General features: G+C 39.6%; 1 protein-coding gene across 3 annotated transcripts in view; it reads right to left on the minus strand.

Annotated features, from left to right (window-relative positions):
- The window catches only part of LOC140211113 (contactin-4-like), a 2,284,382-nt gene that overhangs the window by 426,487 nt on the left and 1,840,053 nt on the right, over positions 1-17,842 (minus strand). For all 3 annotated transcript variants that reach the window (XM_072280600.1, XM_072280598.1, XM_072280599.1), the window contains one exon: positions 1,175-1,302. In XM_072280600.1, coding sequence (XP_072136701.1) covers positions 1,175-1,302 — 128 coding nt within the window. The remainder of the gene's footprint in view (positions 1-1,174; positions 1,303-17,842) is intronic.

Consider the following 17,842-nt stretch of genomic DNA (forward strand, 5'->3'; position numbering starts at 1 on the left):
TTTTGGTTTTATCTATCAGCACATACAATTTCAGGAAAGTATCTATTTAACATCTAGCTTTCACTGTTCGTTTCTGCTCACTGACACCTTTCCGGTATTTTTCCTTTTTATTCATCTTAAAGTTAACTTACTGTTCATTATTGCAGCTTCCACTTTCCATTAACCTGCTAACGTCCTCTTGAGCATGTTTTTATGACATTAGTGCATTCTGAAACCCACTTGTCTAAATACAATTTAGCTGCACATAATAGAAAACAAGAGTAAAGCAAGCTCTCAACCCAAAGCTGATTCTTCTAACCTTTGCTCAATTGAACCAATTTCCATTAAACCTAACCCTTTGTTTTTGTCATGTCAACCAACCTTCTATCTGTGCTGATATATTTCCTTCTATATTATTTCATGGCACAGGGAAATCAAATCATAATTCCCTGTAGCTTCTCTTCTTTGTCTAGACAGTATACTGCTGACCTGTTCAGTTTATCTTGCTTGTTGACATTATTCATTTTCAGAAGATTGTGTTTTAAGTTAAGATTGGATTTCATTTCCCTATTTACTAAGGTGGATTGGGAATATCAAGGACCTGCAGCATTTTAAATGTGATCACCTACCTCACAGAAGAACAAGTTACTGGAGGCAGACTTTCAAATAAGTGGATCGTGTTATTCCATTGTACAGAGCCAGCAATTAGAACACCTTATACTGCTCAATTTAGTGCTAACATACTGACTGAAGTAAAGAAGTGCTTGATTTTGTAAAAAAAATTACAGCTTGTTATCTCCTGTGATTAAGAGAACAACTTAACAGATGGATTTGATTTCACCATCTATTATATAACAACCTGCTCTTGATAAACTTAATGATCTGTCAAGTGCTCCAAATTATTAAAAGCAACCTTTTTCAGAAAAGGAAGTACTCTAAATAAGAAGAATGGCATTTTCATTGAAAGTGTCAAGGCTACCCATGCAATCACTTCTGTTATTAAAACACTACTTACATTTATCAACACTTTGATATGCTTCCAAAAATGAAGAAAAAATATGCCACAGGTGAACACAGCCAAATATGCAATACTGGTGATGATTTTCTTCTGGCTTATTTTAATCATTATATCTACAAGCTCTATAAAACTTCAGAGCAATATACAAACTTATAGATAATTTCATTTAATCAGTACCTTTCACCATTAATGTTCCTGTGCTGTTGGCTGAGCCAAAATAATTCTGAGCAATGCAGGTGTAGCGTCCACCATCGTTCTTTGTCACGTTAGCTATTCTGAGACTACCATCCTCCAGAATAATTCTTCTAAAAAAGAGTAAAACTTTGTCAATTACTTTCTAATCACACAAAATTAATGATTACATAATCAATGTATTTAGACTGTACCCAGAGCTCAATATTAGTATTAGTGGCCCATATTTTAAATAACGTAATTACCCAAATTCAAGACAGATTACCCACTTCTATTTGCATGAGCTCATTATTTCCATAGTTTTCCTTAGTTTAACATTAGAACAGAGGTGCATGCTTGGTGTTCAAGGAGATCCAAAGAAGCTGGAATTAGAATTCATCCTATTGGTGTGCACATGGTAATAGCTGGATTTTCAGGGTGACTGAGTATACTGAGCACTGTAAAAATGATAAATAAGAAAGATGAATTCTATCCACTCTTCAAATTTCTCCTCAATCATCAACTCCTTACAAAACTATTACAGAGCCTCTTCTGAAAAAGAAGCAAGCAGTTATAGGGAAGCTTTCAAAATGGCAATATCAAGTTCCTCTCCAAACATTAAAGTCCATAAAAAAAACCTTTCAACTCGGAACATTTGTATTATATATATGGAAAATGTAGCTGTCATATTAATATCAGCGCCTATGTCCCTTCCTTCTCTGCAATCCTGCTATTAACAAAGTATCTTTGGTTTACAGATATTACAAGATTTTGGTACCGAACAAGATGTCCATCTAAATCAGTTTCATCTGCCTACATTTGGCTCGTATCACTCTTAGCCATGATGAAATTGCAGAGCAGACTCAATGGCACAAATGGCTTAAATCTGCTCCTATGTTTTATGGTCTTGTGGTCTAAACCTTTACTTTCCATTATGTTTTATGAGTGCATTCAACTTCAGGGAAACAGTGACCTGAATTTTCCAATCAGCTGTAAAGCAACAGTGTTCGTGGGTGATCTCAAAGAAAGCTGTTGAGAAAGTCTGAAAAGTTTCAGGAAGGTGCTTTGTTTTTTGCTGATATGAGCTGCTGTATAGTATTTTGATAGGCAATCTATAGCTGCCAACAAAAGTAGTACCATTTGTGAAGTACAAATACTGAAAATATGAAAATAACAAAAAATATCTTAAAAACACATTGGAAATGAAGAAAGCTAGAAGTGAACTGAAAAATACCTTTGTCTCCAAATCTGTAGACCAGAATCCCAAAAGGAAATCAATGGAGTTTCAGATCCTGTGCCGAGTCTGACTCTGACCAAGATCAGTGTGATGACTAGCCATTGTAAAGCAGTGAAATCCCAATAAAATTTGGCTTTGCTGTTGGACTCTCATAAGTTTGTTTCACCTTGGCTTCCACTCCAGCCAGCTCTTGCCTCATACCCCACAAGTAGCACCTTCAGATAATGAGACAGGACAATGAAGGCAACCAAGGATTGGTCAGATGTGCTGCCTAAGAAAGTGGCCTTGCTTTAGCTATGGTTGACACTAGCCCCAAAATCCAGCTGAAACTGATTACAAATATTGATCAATCTGCAGAAGATGATGAAAAGCCCATTTTCAGGGAGACCTTCAGTTGAGTACCTCTGCTACATGGTATTGTCACCCTTCTTGGGCCCATATCCTTCCCTCAAGTGCCTCAAAGCAGCACACAAACAGGGCAAAGGGCTAACTCCAGATTAGTTCAGCACATTTTCAGTCTACCGCTCATTAATGTGGACTATATCAATGATGTCTATGTGGAGCAGTTATATGCAATTCCAGATGCCCCCTCTGAAGCCTATTTTGAAGACTATGTCGATCATGTAACTGTGATATTTTACCAAAGGTCTTTCTCTAGTTCAGTCTGACCATGTCCCACAGTTAGACATTGGAATCGCTGAGAGGCCAAAGCTGTCAGAGATGGTATGGCACGGGTCTGGTTTGATTGCCCAGTTACAGGTTTGACTGACAGTTGACCTATGTGAATTTTGATGGAAGATTTACCTCATTAGTTGAACTTTGCTTTGCACGTTCAACTTAATCGGAATAATGTCACCCTTCTTTACTAATTTTCCAGGACATAATTAAATAGTGTTCCTTTAAAAATAATCTATTTTCTAAAGGAAGAAAACAAAATTTGGATACAATAGTTTCTTTTAAGAGCCTCTTAGATAAGGTACATGGAGCTTAGAAAAATAGAGGGCTATGTAGAAGGGAAATTCTAGGTAGCTTCTAGAATAGGTTACATGGTCGGCACAACATTGTGGGCTGAAGGGCCTGCAATGTGCTGTAGATTTTCTATGTTTCTATATTCTATATATTGCAACTACTGTTTGCATAGGATTACCCATCTCACCCAGATGCAATAGTCAAATTTCTTAAAGTCAAAATAACGTTGCATTAAATGTTAATACAGTACTATAAACTGCACTTCCTATCAATAAGGTGCAGGCCTTTTCAAAAACAAAGGATAAACTAATATGTTACAGACCTCTCTGTCCTGAGTTTTAGCACCAATAGTGCAATCTAACTTGAATATTAGAGACCAATCAGAGATGGACCAGGTGTCCTTCCTTCATTTATTTATTTATTTATTGAGATATCGTATGGAACAGGCCCTTCGAGCCACGACACTAGCAACCCCAGTGAACGGGACAATTTACAATGACCAATTAGCCTACTAACTTTGGACTGTGGGAGGAAACCTGGGCACCCAGAGAAAACTCACACATTCCAAGGGGAAGATGCACTGAATCCTTACAGATGACATTGAAAGTGAACTCTGAACTCTGACATTCTGAGCTATAATAGCGTCCTGCTAACCACAATGCTACTGAGGTTCCCCGGCAGTACAGCTGGAAATATCAGTTGATTGACCTCCTATAGTTTCAGAGCCCAGTGGAATATAGCTAGTTGTCAGCTGCAGGCAATCAGCAATATTTTATCCCCAATTCACCCAATGAAAAATGTTTTAACCTTTTCAAGCAGCAACCTAACAAACAATTAGTGGATCAAAGTCAATTTTTTTCTCATTGCTCCAGCAGTTTCCCGAGTTTTGCTGGTAGTAGGGGACCAGTGACTGGCAATCCAGCTATTTCTGTTGAGATGGTGGCAGAGCAAAATATCTTGCACACATTACTCTCTTATCAATCTGATCTTTGAGTTGCACTATGTTTAATTACAAGGCACTCTTTCAACAGTGAATCTAAAACCGAAGTCCAAACCTTTGTCATTGTTGGCACAGGGGGGCATTTTCATTCTTTAGTATCAAAGATTCACAGTGTCTCAAAAGCAGAATATTGTAGCTTTATAGAGTGATTTTTAACAGTGCCATAATGTAAAGCCTAGTTCAAAATATTCACGGAAAAGCAGTCCCATGGAATTCTAAGACTCGTCTTATAAGCTGACCAGCAAATACAGTAAGACTGCATTGGCATTCATGGTAATAAATTCTAATGCAAAATAATGAAGCAGTTACATTAAGTTTGTGTTCATTCTTATCTCTTGATGAGCAGGTAGCACCAAGGATCAAGAATCAACATTATTCACCATACATATTTACATGTATTAGGAATTTGATGTGGTGTGTTGAAGCAACATTCAACAATTCTGAAGAATAAAGAATTTTATAAAATAAGTTTGAGGTTATAGTATGGATATGGAAAATGTGCATAAGTAATTTATGTATTTATGCATAAATACCAGCATGTATTTACAGTGAAAACAGCATTATAAGAAGTGGTTTAAAATGTTTACAGTGCAGCGACTAAGGTAAATAGATAGAGAGTGGAGGGGTTGGGGCTGACAAGAATGACTAATCAGGTTAGCTGTCTGGGTGAAGAAACTTCTAAGAAATTGAAAAACACAGAATATTATGTTAATATCCCTCGTGCTAAGGGGTTGTGAGCACTTGTTTGAGACTGCCTTCATGTTCAGAGTGGCAAGCAGGGTTTTTCAAGTGGGGACCCTCCTTCCTCGAAGTTTCATTTATTGGCCCCATTACATCTCTGGAGAGCTTGATGATGACTTCTGGCATCCCAGAGTCAACCCACCACCCCACAACCATTGTGTCTTCCCACTCCCTTGATGCTATCTTGGAGCCCAGGAGAGATCTTTTTACTTGACCGTTTGTTTCCAGCACCTCTGATGTGGCTCTGATGGTTTGCCATAGAGTCTGACCATGAATCCCTAGTTCCTTCAGCAACTTGATGGTAGATTAGATTAGATTATGAGGACACTCAGTCCTCGTTTATTGTCATTTAGAAATACATGCATACATTAAGAAATGATACGATGTTCCTCCAGAGTGATATCACAATAAAAACAGGACAAACCAAAGACTAACACTGACAAGACCACATAATTATAACATATAGTTACAGCAGTGCAAAGCAATACCATAATTTGATAAACAGCAGACCATGGGCACGGTAAAAAAAAAGTCTCAAATTTCCGATCGACTCCTGATAGTCCCAGATAGCAGGCGGCAGAAGGAGAAACTCTAACTGCCATAAACCTGCAGGCGCCGACAACTGTTGATGCATTGGAAACATCTGACCACAGCTGACTCTGAGTATGTCCGAAAACTTCAAGCCTCCGACCAGCCCTTCGACACCGAGCACCATCTCTGCCGAGCACTTCGACCTTGTCCCGGTTGCCGAGCAACAAGCAAAGCCAAGGACTTGGGGGATTCCCCTCTGGAGATTCTGGATCACACAGTAGCAGCGGGCAGCGAAAAAGGCATTTCAGAAGTTTCTCCAGATGTTCCTCCGTTCTTTCACACCTGTCTCCATCAAATCAGGATTGTGCATGGCACCCTACTTGACAGATTACAGATATCATTCACCTGCGTCATGTCGCCATCTTCTCCTCCTCCATGCAACTATAGTTCCCTACAACCCACTTCCACAGGTTTTCCAGCCCCGTCGCTGAGCTTCAGCTGCTAGAGCTACATAGAGTAGCCTCTTGCACTCATATGCTTCAGACACTGAATCTTCGCATGGGACTGCGAGTACGATCTGTAATGAATTGGACCAGAGAACCAAGTCTGGCCTAAGGTTGATAGTAGCAATTTCTGGTGGAAAGATGAGTTTCTTATTGATATCCACCAATGTTTTCCAGTCATGGGCCTTGTTCATCTGTCCTGTTTCTGGCTTAGGAGAGAGGGATGTTGGTCTTTTCCCTTTGTCAGAGCATTAGTCGTTCTACGGGGCAAAGAGTTGGCTGCTATCTTCTTGGTCTCCATTGCCACTGCTAGACTCTTCCAAACCTGGTTGTGACATCACCTGTATCTGCCTTGTGTGAGGCTTGTTTTGCAGCTTGCCAGGGTATGATAGAGGGTTGCCGGAACTGGGCACAGGGCACAAGTTGGGTCCTCACCAAACAACTGACGGAGTTTTACTTTGTGAGGGAAGCATGTCATATGTAGCTGTGATGAGAAAGCTAAGTCTGTTTTCTTCCATCTCCCATGTGTCCTTCCAGCTGATTTTCCTCCTCTCAATGCATTCCCACCCTATCCATTGCCCCTGTTTAGCCAGGGAGATAGCCTTTGTACTTCTGTCTGACTCCTCTTGTCGCCACACTTCCTCAACAAAAATCTTCCTTCGCTCTGAAATTGTGGCCTTGTGCCAGGTGGGTGCACTTACTTTCAGACTAAAGCTGCCCCTGCCCTGTTGGACTTGCCCCACAATGTCTCCATGCCTAAGGGCTGTAGTTGCTTGCTACATTGCATCAGCTGCGGTCCATTTCTGCCCAGTTGGTAATATCTGTGCAGCATTACTGATGGTCTTGTCATCAGAAACTTCGAGTGTCATCTGTAGATGCACCTTAGAATACTTGCATTCCCCTGTTAGGCCAGTGAAAGGTAGTTCAAGGACTCTTTTACCATAGAGTCTGATGTTGACACTGAACCACTTCCCATGACCCCTAGTTGTAGTGCCACTCAATCTCAGTGGAAAAAGCCTGCTTGCATTTACCCTATCTATACCCCTCATAATTTTGTAAACCTCTATAAAATCTCCTCTCAATCTTCTATGTTCCAGTGAATAAAGTTCAGACCTATTCATTCTTTCCTTATAGCACAGGCCCTTCAGTCCCTGCAAAATCCTTGTAAATTTTCTGTACTCTTTTAATCTTTTTTCCATCTTTCCTGTAGATATGTGACCAAAATTAGGCCTCACCAATGTCATACACAACTTCAACATAACATCCCAATTCATGTACTCAGTACCTTGATCCATGAAGGCCAATGTGCCAAAAACTTTCTTTATGACCGTGTGACACCACTTTCAATGAATTATGGACCTGTAATTCCAGATCCCTTTGTTCTATCACACTCCTCAGAGCACTATGGCTCAATGTGTAAGACCTACCTTGGTTGGTCCACCCAAAGTGCAAAATCTCACACTTGTCAGTATCAAGTTCCATTCTGCCCATTTTTCTAGCTGGTCCAGATTCTGCTGCAAGTTTCGATAGTCTTCCTCGTCATCTACTGCATCCTCAACTTTGGTGACATCTGCAAATTGCTGATCTCGTTAACCACATTATCATCTGTATCATTGATATAGATGACAATCAACAATGTACCCAGCAGCGATCCCTGCAGCACTCCACTAGGGACTTCAGTAAGAGAGGCAACCATCTCCAACCACCCTCCGGCTTCTCCTGCAAAACCAATGTCTAATTCAATTTACTACCTCACCTTGAATGACGAGTGACTGAACCTTTTTGACCAATCTCTCATAGGAGACCTTGTCAAATGCCATTCTGAGGTCCATGTAGACAACATCAACTGCCTTGCCTTCATCAAATTTCCTGGTACCATCCTCAAAAAACTCTATTAGATTGGTTAGACATTACCTATCATGCACAAAGCCATGTTGACTATCCCTAATCAGTCCCTGTCTATCCAAATACTCATTCATCTGGTCCTTTAATATCTTCTCATAATTTTCTCACTTCTGATGTCAGGCTCACTGGCCTATAATTTCCTGACCTATTCTTAGAGCCTGTCTGAAATAGTGGATCAACATTGGCTATGCTCTAATCCTCCAGTACCTCACCTATCGCTAAGTATGATTTAAATATCTCTGCTAGGGCCCCCACAATTCCTGCACTAGTCTCCCGCAGGGGCCATGGGAACACCTTGTCAGGCCTCATGGATTTGTCCACCTTGATTTGCCTCTGTAATTTGTATAGGGTCCATGATCTCGTTGCAGCTTTGTCTCACTTCTATAAACTCTCAATATCTCTCAAAAACCAAAGTTCTCTAAGAGGTTTCCTTTTATTCTGACATGCACATACAAGCTTCACACTCTCAAAATTTCTCTTTTGAATGCCTCCCACTTACCAAGTACAATATTGTCAGAAAAAAGCTTGTCCCAATCTATACTTGCCAGATCCTTTCTGATAGTATCAAAATTGGCTTTTCTCCAATTTAGAATCTTAACCCAAGGACCAGACCTATCCTTTTCCATGATTACCTTGAAACTAATGGCATAATGATCACTACACACAAAGTGTTCCCCAACACAAACTCCTGTCATCTTCCCTGTCTCATTCCTTATAGAAGATCAAGTATTTTACACTCTCTTGTTGGGACTTCAATGTATAGATTAAGGAAAGTTTTCTGAACACATTTGCAAACCCTATCCCATCTAGACTTACATTGATTGGAGTCCCAGTCAATATGTTGAAAGTTAAAATCAACTACTATCACAAATTTATGTTTCTTGCAACAGTCTGTGATTTTTCTATAAATTTGTTCCTCTACATCCCATAGAGTGTTGCGTGGTCTATAATATAATCCCATTAACATGGTTATACCTTTCTTATTCTTCAGTTCCGCCCATTCTGTCTGTCCGTCTCTCCAGTCTGCCCTTACAGAGCACTGCTGTGACATTTTCCCTGACTAGTAACGCCACCCCTCCTCCATCACATACTGCCTCCAGTCAGAAAGGAGGTGTGTGATCTACCTACAGACGGAACCTGGTTTGCAGAGTTTCATTTGCAGAAGCTCAGGGATGATAGTATTGAAGGCTGAACTGAAATCAACAAAGGGAATCTTGACACATGTACCAGGAAGTCAAGGTGCTGTAGTGTGAAGTCCAGACCAATGTTAACAGCATCATCTACAGATCTTTCGGCTCTGTAGTTGATCTAGAAAATTTGAGTAGATTTCAGAAATGACATGACCAGCATGTCAAAAGACTCCATTATGACTGATGTGAGTCCAGTAATCTTTGAATATTTTAGGGTCTGGAAAAAGAGGATTTGTTCCCATTGTGTTGTCATGACTTAATACAATGGAATGGACCCCTAACTGAAGTGAATTCAGTTGTGTGGAATTAGTACCATGTTAGCCCAGGCAGAGTTCTGAATACAGGTTTTCTCCTTGACAAATAGTGTCATTAACTCCACTGTCACCTCTTCCTTTGTCAAGCATCAAGCACCAAGCTCCAATTAGAGCTCTGAGGATCTCATCTTATCTTGCCCCAGGATAAATTAGTTTTACTGTTAAAAGCATAACCTTTGTGCAGTTTTTGCACCTTCAAATTTTTAAATTCTTGTTCACTGAGCTTAAATCCACATGAATGGACTTCCTTCTAATAAACCAACGTTGCTAGGTATCTGAAGTAAAAACAGAAAATGCTGGAAATACTCAGCAGGTTAGGCCATATCCGCAGGAAGAGGAACAGTGATAAAGTTTCAAGTTGAAGCCCCTTCCTTATTCTAACAAATGATAGTCAAACTGGAAAAATAAACTCTATTTCTCAAATTCACAATTATCAAAAATAACAAAAGTGGAAGAGCTAAATGCAATTCTTGCTCCTTCCACAGAAATCTACTTTTCTTTCCCATTTTCAGCTTCTCTTCTTGTTACTGGATGTTGAGGCTAACTATCAGTACCAGCCAGGAATCAATTCAGTATGAATGATGTATAACCTGCCTTTTTACCTCACAAGTTGCTTGCTGTGGATGTTCTATTTGACATTTCTAGCTTTTCACTTTTTATTACATCAGTTACATTGAGCAAACAAGTCAGCAAAATGAAAAGCAAAGACTAAAAGCATCTAAATAGTATTTCATTGCATCCCTGGGACATTGCAAAGTGTTTCTCAATGAGTGAATTACTTTTAAAGTGTCGCTGCTGATGCTATGCTGCAAATGCTGCAGTCATTTATGCACAGCAAGGTCCATCAAACAGCAAATGAGATGAATGACCAGTTAATCTATTTTTGATATGTTGGTTGAACATTATCACAAATCAGGGACCCCTGCAATTCAAGATTCATGGGCTTGTAAACCCAACTGATTTCCACAGCTAAATGGAGAAATCCTTGTAGTACATCAACCTATTTCAAGCTCTGATACAATACACCATCACATAATAGAGGCATACTGAACTTTATTAGCTTTATGTTCTATTTACCTAAATCTAAATAGGCATTTTCCTCTTCTCTAGTAGTTCTTATTGGTCAGTTTTCGTGCAGAGCCAAAAAGGAGAACATCCTTTATTATCTTCACAATTTACCACTGTAAGTTAGGTGGAAAAGCACAGAAATACTGCAGACATAGGTGCTTATGCTGCTTTCTGACTCGGAAGGCACAACAGATGAACATAAAATCCCTGTTGGAGGTTCCATACTGATGACCTGCAGCATCTCTGAAAGTTGCATTTTCTGCTGAATTGAATAGTTTTGCTCCGGACCCAACTGAGTGGCCCCAAAGAAGTATTAACATTTTGCGTTTGCAGTACCAAATGTCCACTTTTAATTATTTTAAGTTTCACCAGTAACTCTGCTCCTGGCTGTGTTTTAAGTCACCAGATGACGGGAGTAGGCAGTTTAAATGGTTCAGTGCGGACTGGATGGGCTGAAGGGCCTGTTTCTGTGCTGTACTGACTCAAAGGATGTTGTACTTGATGTTAATTTGTCCTATAGAATTGTAGCTCTTGGGTAAAGTACCACAATCGATGCAGTTATTCCTGCCACCGTCTCTAAGGAGTTAGTATGTTCTCCTCGTGAGCACGTGGCTTTCCTCTGGATGCTCCAGATTCCTCCCACAGCCCAAAGACATACCGGTCGGTAAGTTAATTGGTCATTGTAAATTGTTCTGTAATTAGGCTAAGATTAAATCAGGGTGTGCTGGGCATCATGGCTCGAAGGGTCAGAAGGGCCTATTCTGCAAATGCATCTCAATCAATCAATCAATCAATAAAGAGGCAGTTAAATAAATAAATAAATCCTAAATTTACCAATCAAAAATTAGCTGGAGTTTAATAAATCAAAAATGCTATTGATTGGAGTAGGCAGTTTATATAGTTTGGCACAGACTAAATGGGCTGAAGGGCCTGTTCCTGTGCTGTACTTTTCAGTGACTCTATGATGATCATCCAGCTTCCTCACCAACTTAAATGGACCTCATTTTCCAAATTAGTTCCCTGCTGTACTGGTGATGAATAATGCAAAGTAACAATATGAATGCAGGATAATAGCCAATTGAGGATTATTCCACAACTGATAACGTAAAGGAAGACAATCCTAAAATAATTTTAATAGATAAAAAAAATGACTTTTATACATTAACTATTTATTTCTGCACAAATCACAGCTGATTAATGATAATGACCATGCTGTAATTAACGTAATTACAAGCCTACCATTTCAAGAAGCTTGCACATTGATATCTCCACTTTCAACAAAACAATCACAACAGAAGTAATTTTCAGGTCATTGGAGAATAAAATTGGGAGGGGTAATGAAAAGAAATGTCTGTTGCCCACCCAACTGGTGTGATTAAAACATTCCACTCTGATTCATTTCTGTGACCCTTGAATTCACTTAAAATATCTAGAGGGTATGGGTGGTTGTAGGAAAGCATAGAGTGATTTATGGACACTAATAGCATTAGCTCTGTTTTAGTGATTAGCGTTCATGTCTCTGAGTCAAATGACTTTGGTTCAAGCACTAGCATATAGACTGAAGCACAAAATATTAAGTTGACCATGGTATCCATAGTATGCTGTAATGTTAGAAATGCCAACTTTCTGAAAAGGTGTAAATCTGAAGTAGTTTTTTTCTACAATGAAACAGTGATCTTGCTTTAAAATTACCTTATTGACTATAAAGTGCATTAAGATGTTATTAAAGATGACAATGTAACATTTGTCTTGTTAATATTTTTTATGATTCAAAGATGCCTCTTCTTCCAATTTCTTTGTGCAGACCTCATGTTAGAAGCATTGAGAATTTTAAAAAATGTTTCTTGAACACCCTGCTGGGGATCAAACTTAAAACTGTTAATACTTGGTTAGATCTGGAAAACCTGGTTTCAGGTGATCCTGGAGTTTTAAAATGGGATAAAAAAAAGAACAAAAATGATGAGAAAATTCTTCACGCAGAGTCATAGAGTACTACAGCACAGAAACAGGGCCTTCAACCCATCTAGTCTGTTCCCAGTTGTTATTCTGCAGAGCCCTATTGATCTGCACCTGGACCATACCTCTCCATACCCTTCTTAACCAGGTATTTATCCAAACTCCACTTAAGTGTTGCAATCTAGCCTTTATCCACCACCTCCGCTGGCAGAGGTTTGTTAGATTCCTAGATATATTTAAAAAACAGTAGATTTATGGGCACATGGAGCATCAAAGGAATGGGAATATGATGACATTAGGAGGACTGTAGAATAGATGCTGGAACCTGGAGCAACACACAAAATACTGCAGAAAATCAGCAAGCTAGCCAGCAATGGAGGAATGCCGACAAACCAAAAACGCAAAGGAATGATCATTTCTTTGCCACAGTTGTTCCATCTTGGTGTTCATTATTCTTCCTAAGAACGTATCAGCCATCTTTAAATTCTGTGAATATCTTTTCCTGTCACTCTCTGTAGGTTGCTGAAACATTTAGAACTTTGGAATTGCACTGAAATGGTCCATGTCAGTGACAAAACCTATTTAATAGCTCCAAAAGTACTGTCCATGTAGCAGAAACAGATTTCAAGGTGCTTAACGTGCTCTAGACACAAAAATTGACACTGAGCTGGATAAGGAGGTATTAGGGTAAATGATCAAAAGATGTATCAAGGAAGCAGATTTCATGAACAGGCCATGAAAAGCCCACAGAGATATAGATTGCTAGCTCAGATTTGCAACAATAAGTTAAGCCTATGTACCTAATAACAAACAAGTTTTGCTTTGCAAGAGAAACAATTGCTAGGTATATCTACATTTGTAGTATTAAAATTTGGAACTGAGTTGGATCTTCATTCCTCTTAACATACCTTCACTGTCTATCTATGAAATCAAAGTCATGTGAAGAGTTTTCCCAGTCCTGATAAATCCCAGTGGGGCTCTTATAGTCAGATAGCAGAACAACAGGACATTTGACCTTTAGTAATCCCATTTACACACATTAAGTGCATAGTATTTGATATCTTGATAATTCAAATATCTATCAGGATGCTCCTGAAATGTTGTGAGAGTTTCTATCTCCAAGATCTCATCAGGCCGTGCATTCCAGGTCCCAACCACCTTCTGTGTAAAATATTCTTCCTTAGATCCCTTCTAAAACCTTCAATTTCTCACCTTGAACCTATGCATTTGTCTTTGTCGCCTCCACCATGGGAAAAGCAGTTTACTACCTAACTTATTTACACCTCTTTAAGTTTACATTCTGTACCTCCGTAGGTTCCTCTACCGTGGGGTAAACAAACCTGGCCTATCCAGTCTTGTCTTATAATCATAAAGCTCAAATTCAGGCAACGTCCTAGTGAATCTTGACTTTCCTCTTTTCAATGTAATACTAGCACATCAGTTCTATATTATGGTGATCAGAACTGCACACAATTTGCCAGATTAAGCATAGCCAATACAACCTGAAATCACAGCTCTTTCTATGGCATGATCTTGTTCAGTAGCTTGTTTATCTGTGCTGCCATGTTAAGGCACCTATGGATGTGTACTAAAGATGTACATCTTTTCATTTACACTCCTATAGCCCTGCCATTTATTATGTGTATCCTACTCTTGTTTGCCTTCACAAAATAAATCACTTTGCATTTGTCAGGATTACGTTCCATTTGTCATTTCTCTGCCCAACTATCAGGCTGATCTACATCCCACTGTAGACTTAAATAAACTTCCTCAGTTTCTACAACACCACCGTTTATGGTATCATCAGAAAATTTATCTGTCATATCTAATGTGTTCATATACTGGTTGTTAATGTACATGATAAACCTCCAGGGTCCCAGCAACAATCACCATATATCACCAGTTACAGACTTCCTATCAGAAAATCAGATCTCCACCACCACCCACTGCCTTGGATCCCCTAGGCTCCAACAACCTGGGCCAGTCTACTATGCAAGATGTCATCTTACGCAATTCTAAAATCCACAACGACAATATCTACTGCTCTCACCATAAGCTTAGTTACCTTTTAAAAAATCAATCAGATATGTGAGGTGAGGCATCTCACTAACAGAACCATTCTGACTATCCCTAATAAATCTCTACCTTTCCAAGTGATGATAAATTCTGTGCTTTCAGTTTTTTTTTCTATATTTTCCCTATTACTGATCTATAGACAGCTGGCTTATCCCTGCTGCCTTTCTGAAAGAACAGAGTTTGCTGTTCTCCAGTCATCTACTGCTTTAGCCATGGATAATAGGAAAAAAAATATTTGTTAGGGCCCCAGCAATTGTCTCCCATGTCTCTCTGATACATCTCATAAGCCCCTGTGGATTGTTCACCTTTTATGCATCCCTGGACAATGAGCACCTTCTCCTTGCAAATGTAAACTCACGTCAGAATATCACTGTCCCTCACTCTGAATTACCTCCTCAACATGTCCTTCTCCTTGGTGAATGCTGATGAGAAGTATCCATCTATCGTATCACTAATCTCCCCTGCCTCCATGCAAATATTGCCCCTATGATCATGGGGGTTGGGGGGGGGGTGCTATTCCTTCCCGGGCTGTTCATGTTCTCTTAGTATATGGAAGTGTCTTGGATTCACCTATATCTTGTCTGTCAATTATATTTCATGGCCCCTTTTCACTCTCCAAATTTCCTTGTTAAGCACTTTCCTGCACTTTCTGTGTTCTTCAGGTGACTCTGTCATTTTCCATTTCCTGTCTCTATTAAACCAAGGGTTCCCACCCTTTTTAATGTCATGGATCCCCACCATTAACCAAGGGGTTCATGAACCCCTGAGTTAAATGCCTTATAAGCTCCTCAGCATTCTTGGTCACAAATCATGCTATCTTTTTGTTTCCCAGTGCTGAAGAGAAGGTATGGCTTGTGAAGACAGGAGAAGGTAGCCTTCCTAATCTAAGCACAGTAAAATTATTCAGTGCCTGAAACAATGGAGGAGTTATAGCATTTCAAACTTGATGAAGAGAACTCATATTTAACCTGTTTGACAATGCATTTGGGAGAAAACATTACTGGTGTAAAGCCCACAGTGACCTTAGAAGCAGGCAAATAATGGAAGAGACAGAGTTGGGTGATGATAATAAGATGGGAGCCCAGATGAGCAGATGCACAAAAAAATAAAAAACAGAAAAAAAAAGGACACCTCAATCACTGATTCCTTGACCACCAGAGACAACTGCAAACCTGACACAATAACATGAGCTAAAAGCTGACCAGTAAGCCTGGTGGATCCAGTAAGCCTGGTGGATGCTGTTTTCTAAAGTTTATCATCTATTTGATCAAGTATCTTCCCACCTAAGCAGGAGTTTTGAGCCAATCATGCAGTTAATCAATAAGGACGTAGAATGTTGTTGGTATGAGAACACAGTCAATTGGACTAAGAAGGCAACCGTAGAAGAGCCTGCATGCTGTCCTAAGATGAAAGGAGTTAGGAGCAGTACTGCAATCAGGTGTAGGTTGGTGAAGCTACACCTGGAATATTGCATTAAAACTGACTTAAGCTGCAAAGAATGCTAAGATGACTTATGAAAATATTTCTAGGCTTCAAGGGCCTGAATTGTAGGGGGAGGTTACATAGGCTAGGACTTCATTCCTTTGAGAACAGGACAGTGAGGGGCAACTCTACAGAGTTTTATAAAATCATGAGGGGCAATGACCGGACGAATACACAAGTCTTTCTCCCCCAGGGAAAAGGAATCAAAAAAGGAAGGGCATGGGTCTCAAGTGAGAGGAGAAATTTTTAAAAGGAATACCAGGAGCAATTTTTTCACATAGAGAGTGTTGCATTCATGGAGAGGATGTGGATGAGGCAGGAACAACATCAACAATTAAAAGGCATTTGAACAGGTACATACATAGGAGAGGTGAAGAGATATGGGATAAGCTAAGTTGGTCATCTTGATTGACATGGGTGAGTTGTGCTGAATAGCCCGTCTCTGTGTTGTCTTACTTTAAGACTATCCTCTATCAACTCCCCCTCTCTCCACTTCCCCTCATTTCCTCTCCCCCTTGCTTACCCTTCTGATTCCCTCTTTCTCTTCCTCGCTTTCTCCACCTCCCCTGCTCATCATTCTCTGGTGGGCAGCTCCGGTTTAGATCTGTACTCTCCTCATCTCTGCGATTTTATTGAGGCAGTGGGAGACAAGAATCAGTATGGGTTGAAGGTCTGGCAAAAAGATTCTGGCCTGGAGGTTGTGTGGATTGTGGAACTGATTTTAGCAGATTAAAACCTGCTACAGGAGGTGGAGCAACAGCACGAAACCAGCCTAAAAAGGGGTGACGAATGCAGTGACTGGTCACATAATCCCAAAAGGAGAGGGATCAGCAGAGAAAGTTTTGTCTTGTGTAGGATTTTTTGTAAGAAAATATTAAGCATTGGAAGTCCAAAGTGTTGAGTGTGCTTTGATGGCGACAAAATGACGTGAAGGTTATGTAAGGGCAAGTTTCCTTCCCTGAGAGTCCAAGCTTCAAAAAATGAAGGAAACTTCAATGACTTGAGAGGTATACTGTATATAAAGGACGATTACCACTTGGGAAGGTGTCAAAAATCTGGTTTGCCTTAATTAGCTGATTTAATATAGTTATGCACACACACAGTAATTCAGGAAAAGCTTCTTCCCCTCTGCCATCTGATTCCTGAATAGACTTTGAAGCTTTGGACACTACCTCACTTTTTTAATATGCAGTATTTCTGTTTTTGCACATTTTTAATAATCTATTCGATGTGTGTAATTTACTTGTTTATTTATTATCATGTTTTATTTTATTTATTATTACTTTTTTTTTCCTGTCTCTGCTAGATTATGTATTGCATTGAACTGCTGCTGCTGAGTTAACAAATTTCATGTCACATGCCGGTGATAATAAACCTGATTCTGATTCTGATTCTGAAATAGTTAAGGAATTTGTTGGGGTGGATAACCCATTTCCTTTGGCATGCCAGAATAAACAGGTTGTACTTCAAAAATAGAGCCAGGATATTCAAAACTGAAAGCACCCTAGAAATCTACACTGCTTACCCTCAAAAGAATTTGGGTTTCTGGGCTAATTGACAAGATTGTGTCAGCTTGGAGCACTGAGGGCTTTAGGACACATACCAGTAAGCTATTTTAAACTCATGACATTGGAGTGAATAGTACTATTCTTACGTTTTTATCCCGCTTGGTGGCGCAGTAGTATCAGTGCCGGACTCCAGA

This window comes from Mobula birostris, chromosome 16 (genome assembly GCF_030028105.1).
Source record: "Mobula birostris isolate sMobBir1 chromosome 16, sMobBir1.hap1, whole genome shotgun sequence".
Lineage (NCBI taxonomy): Eukaryota > Metazoa > Chordata > Chondrichthyes > Myliobatiformes > Myliobatidae > Mobula > Mobula birostris.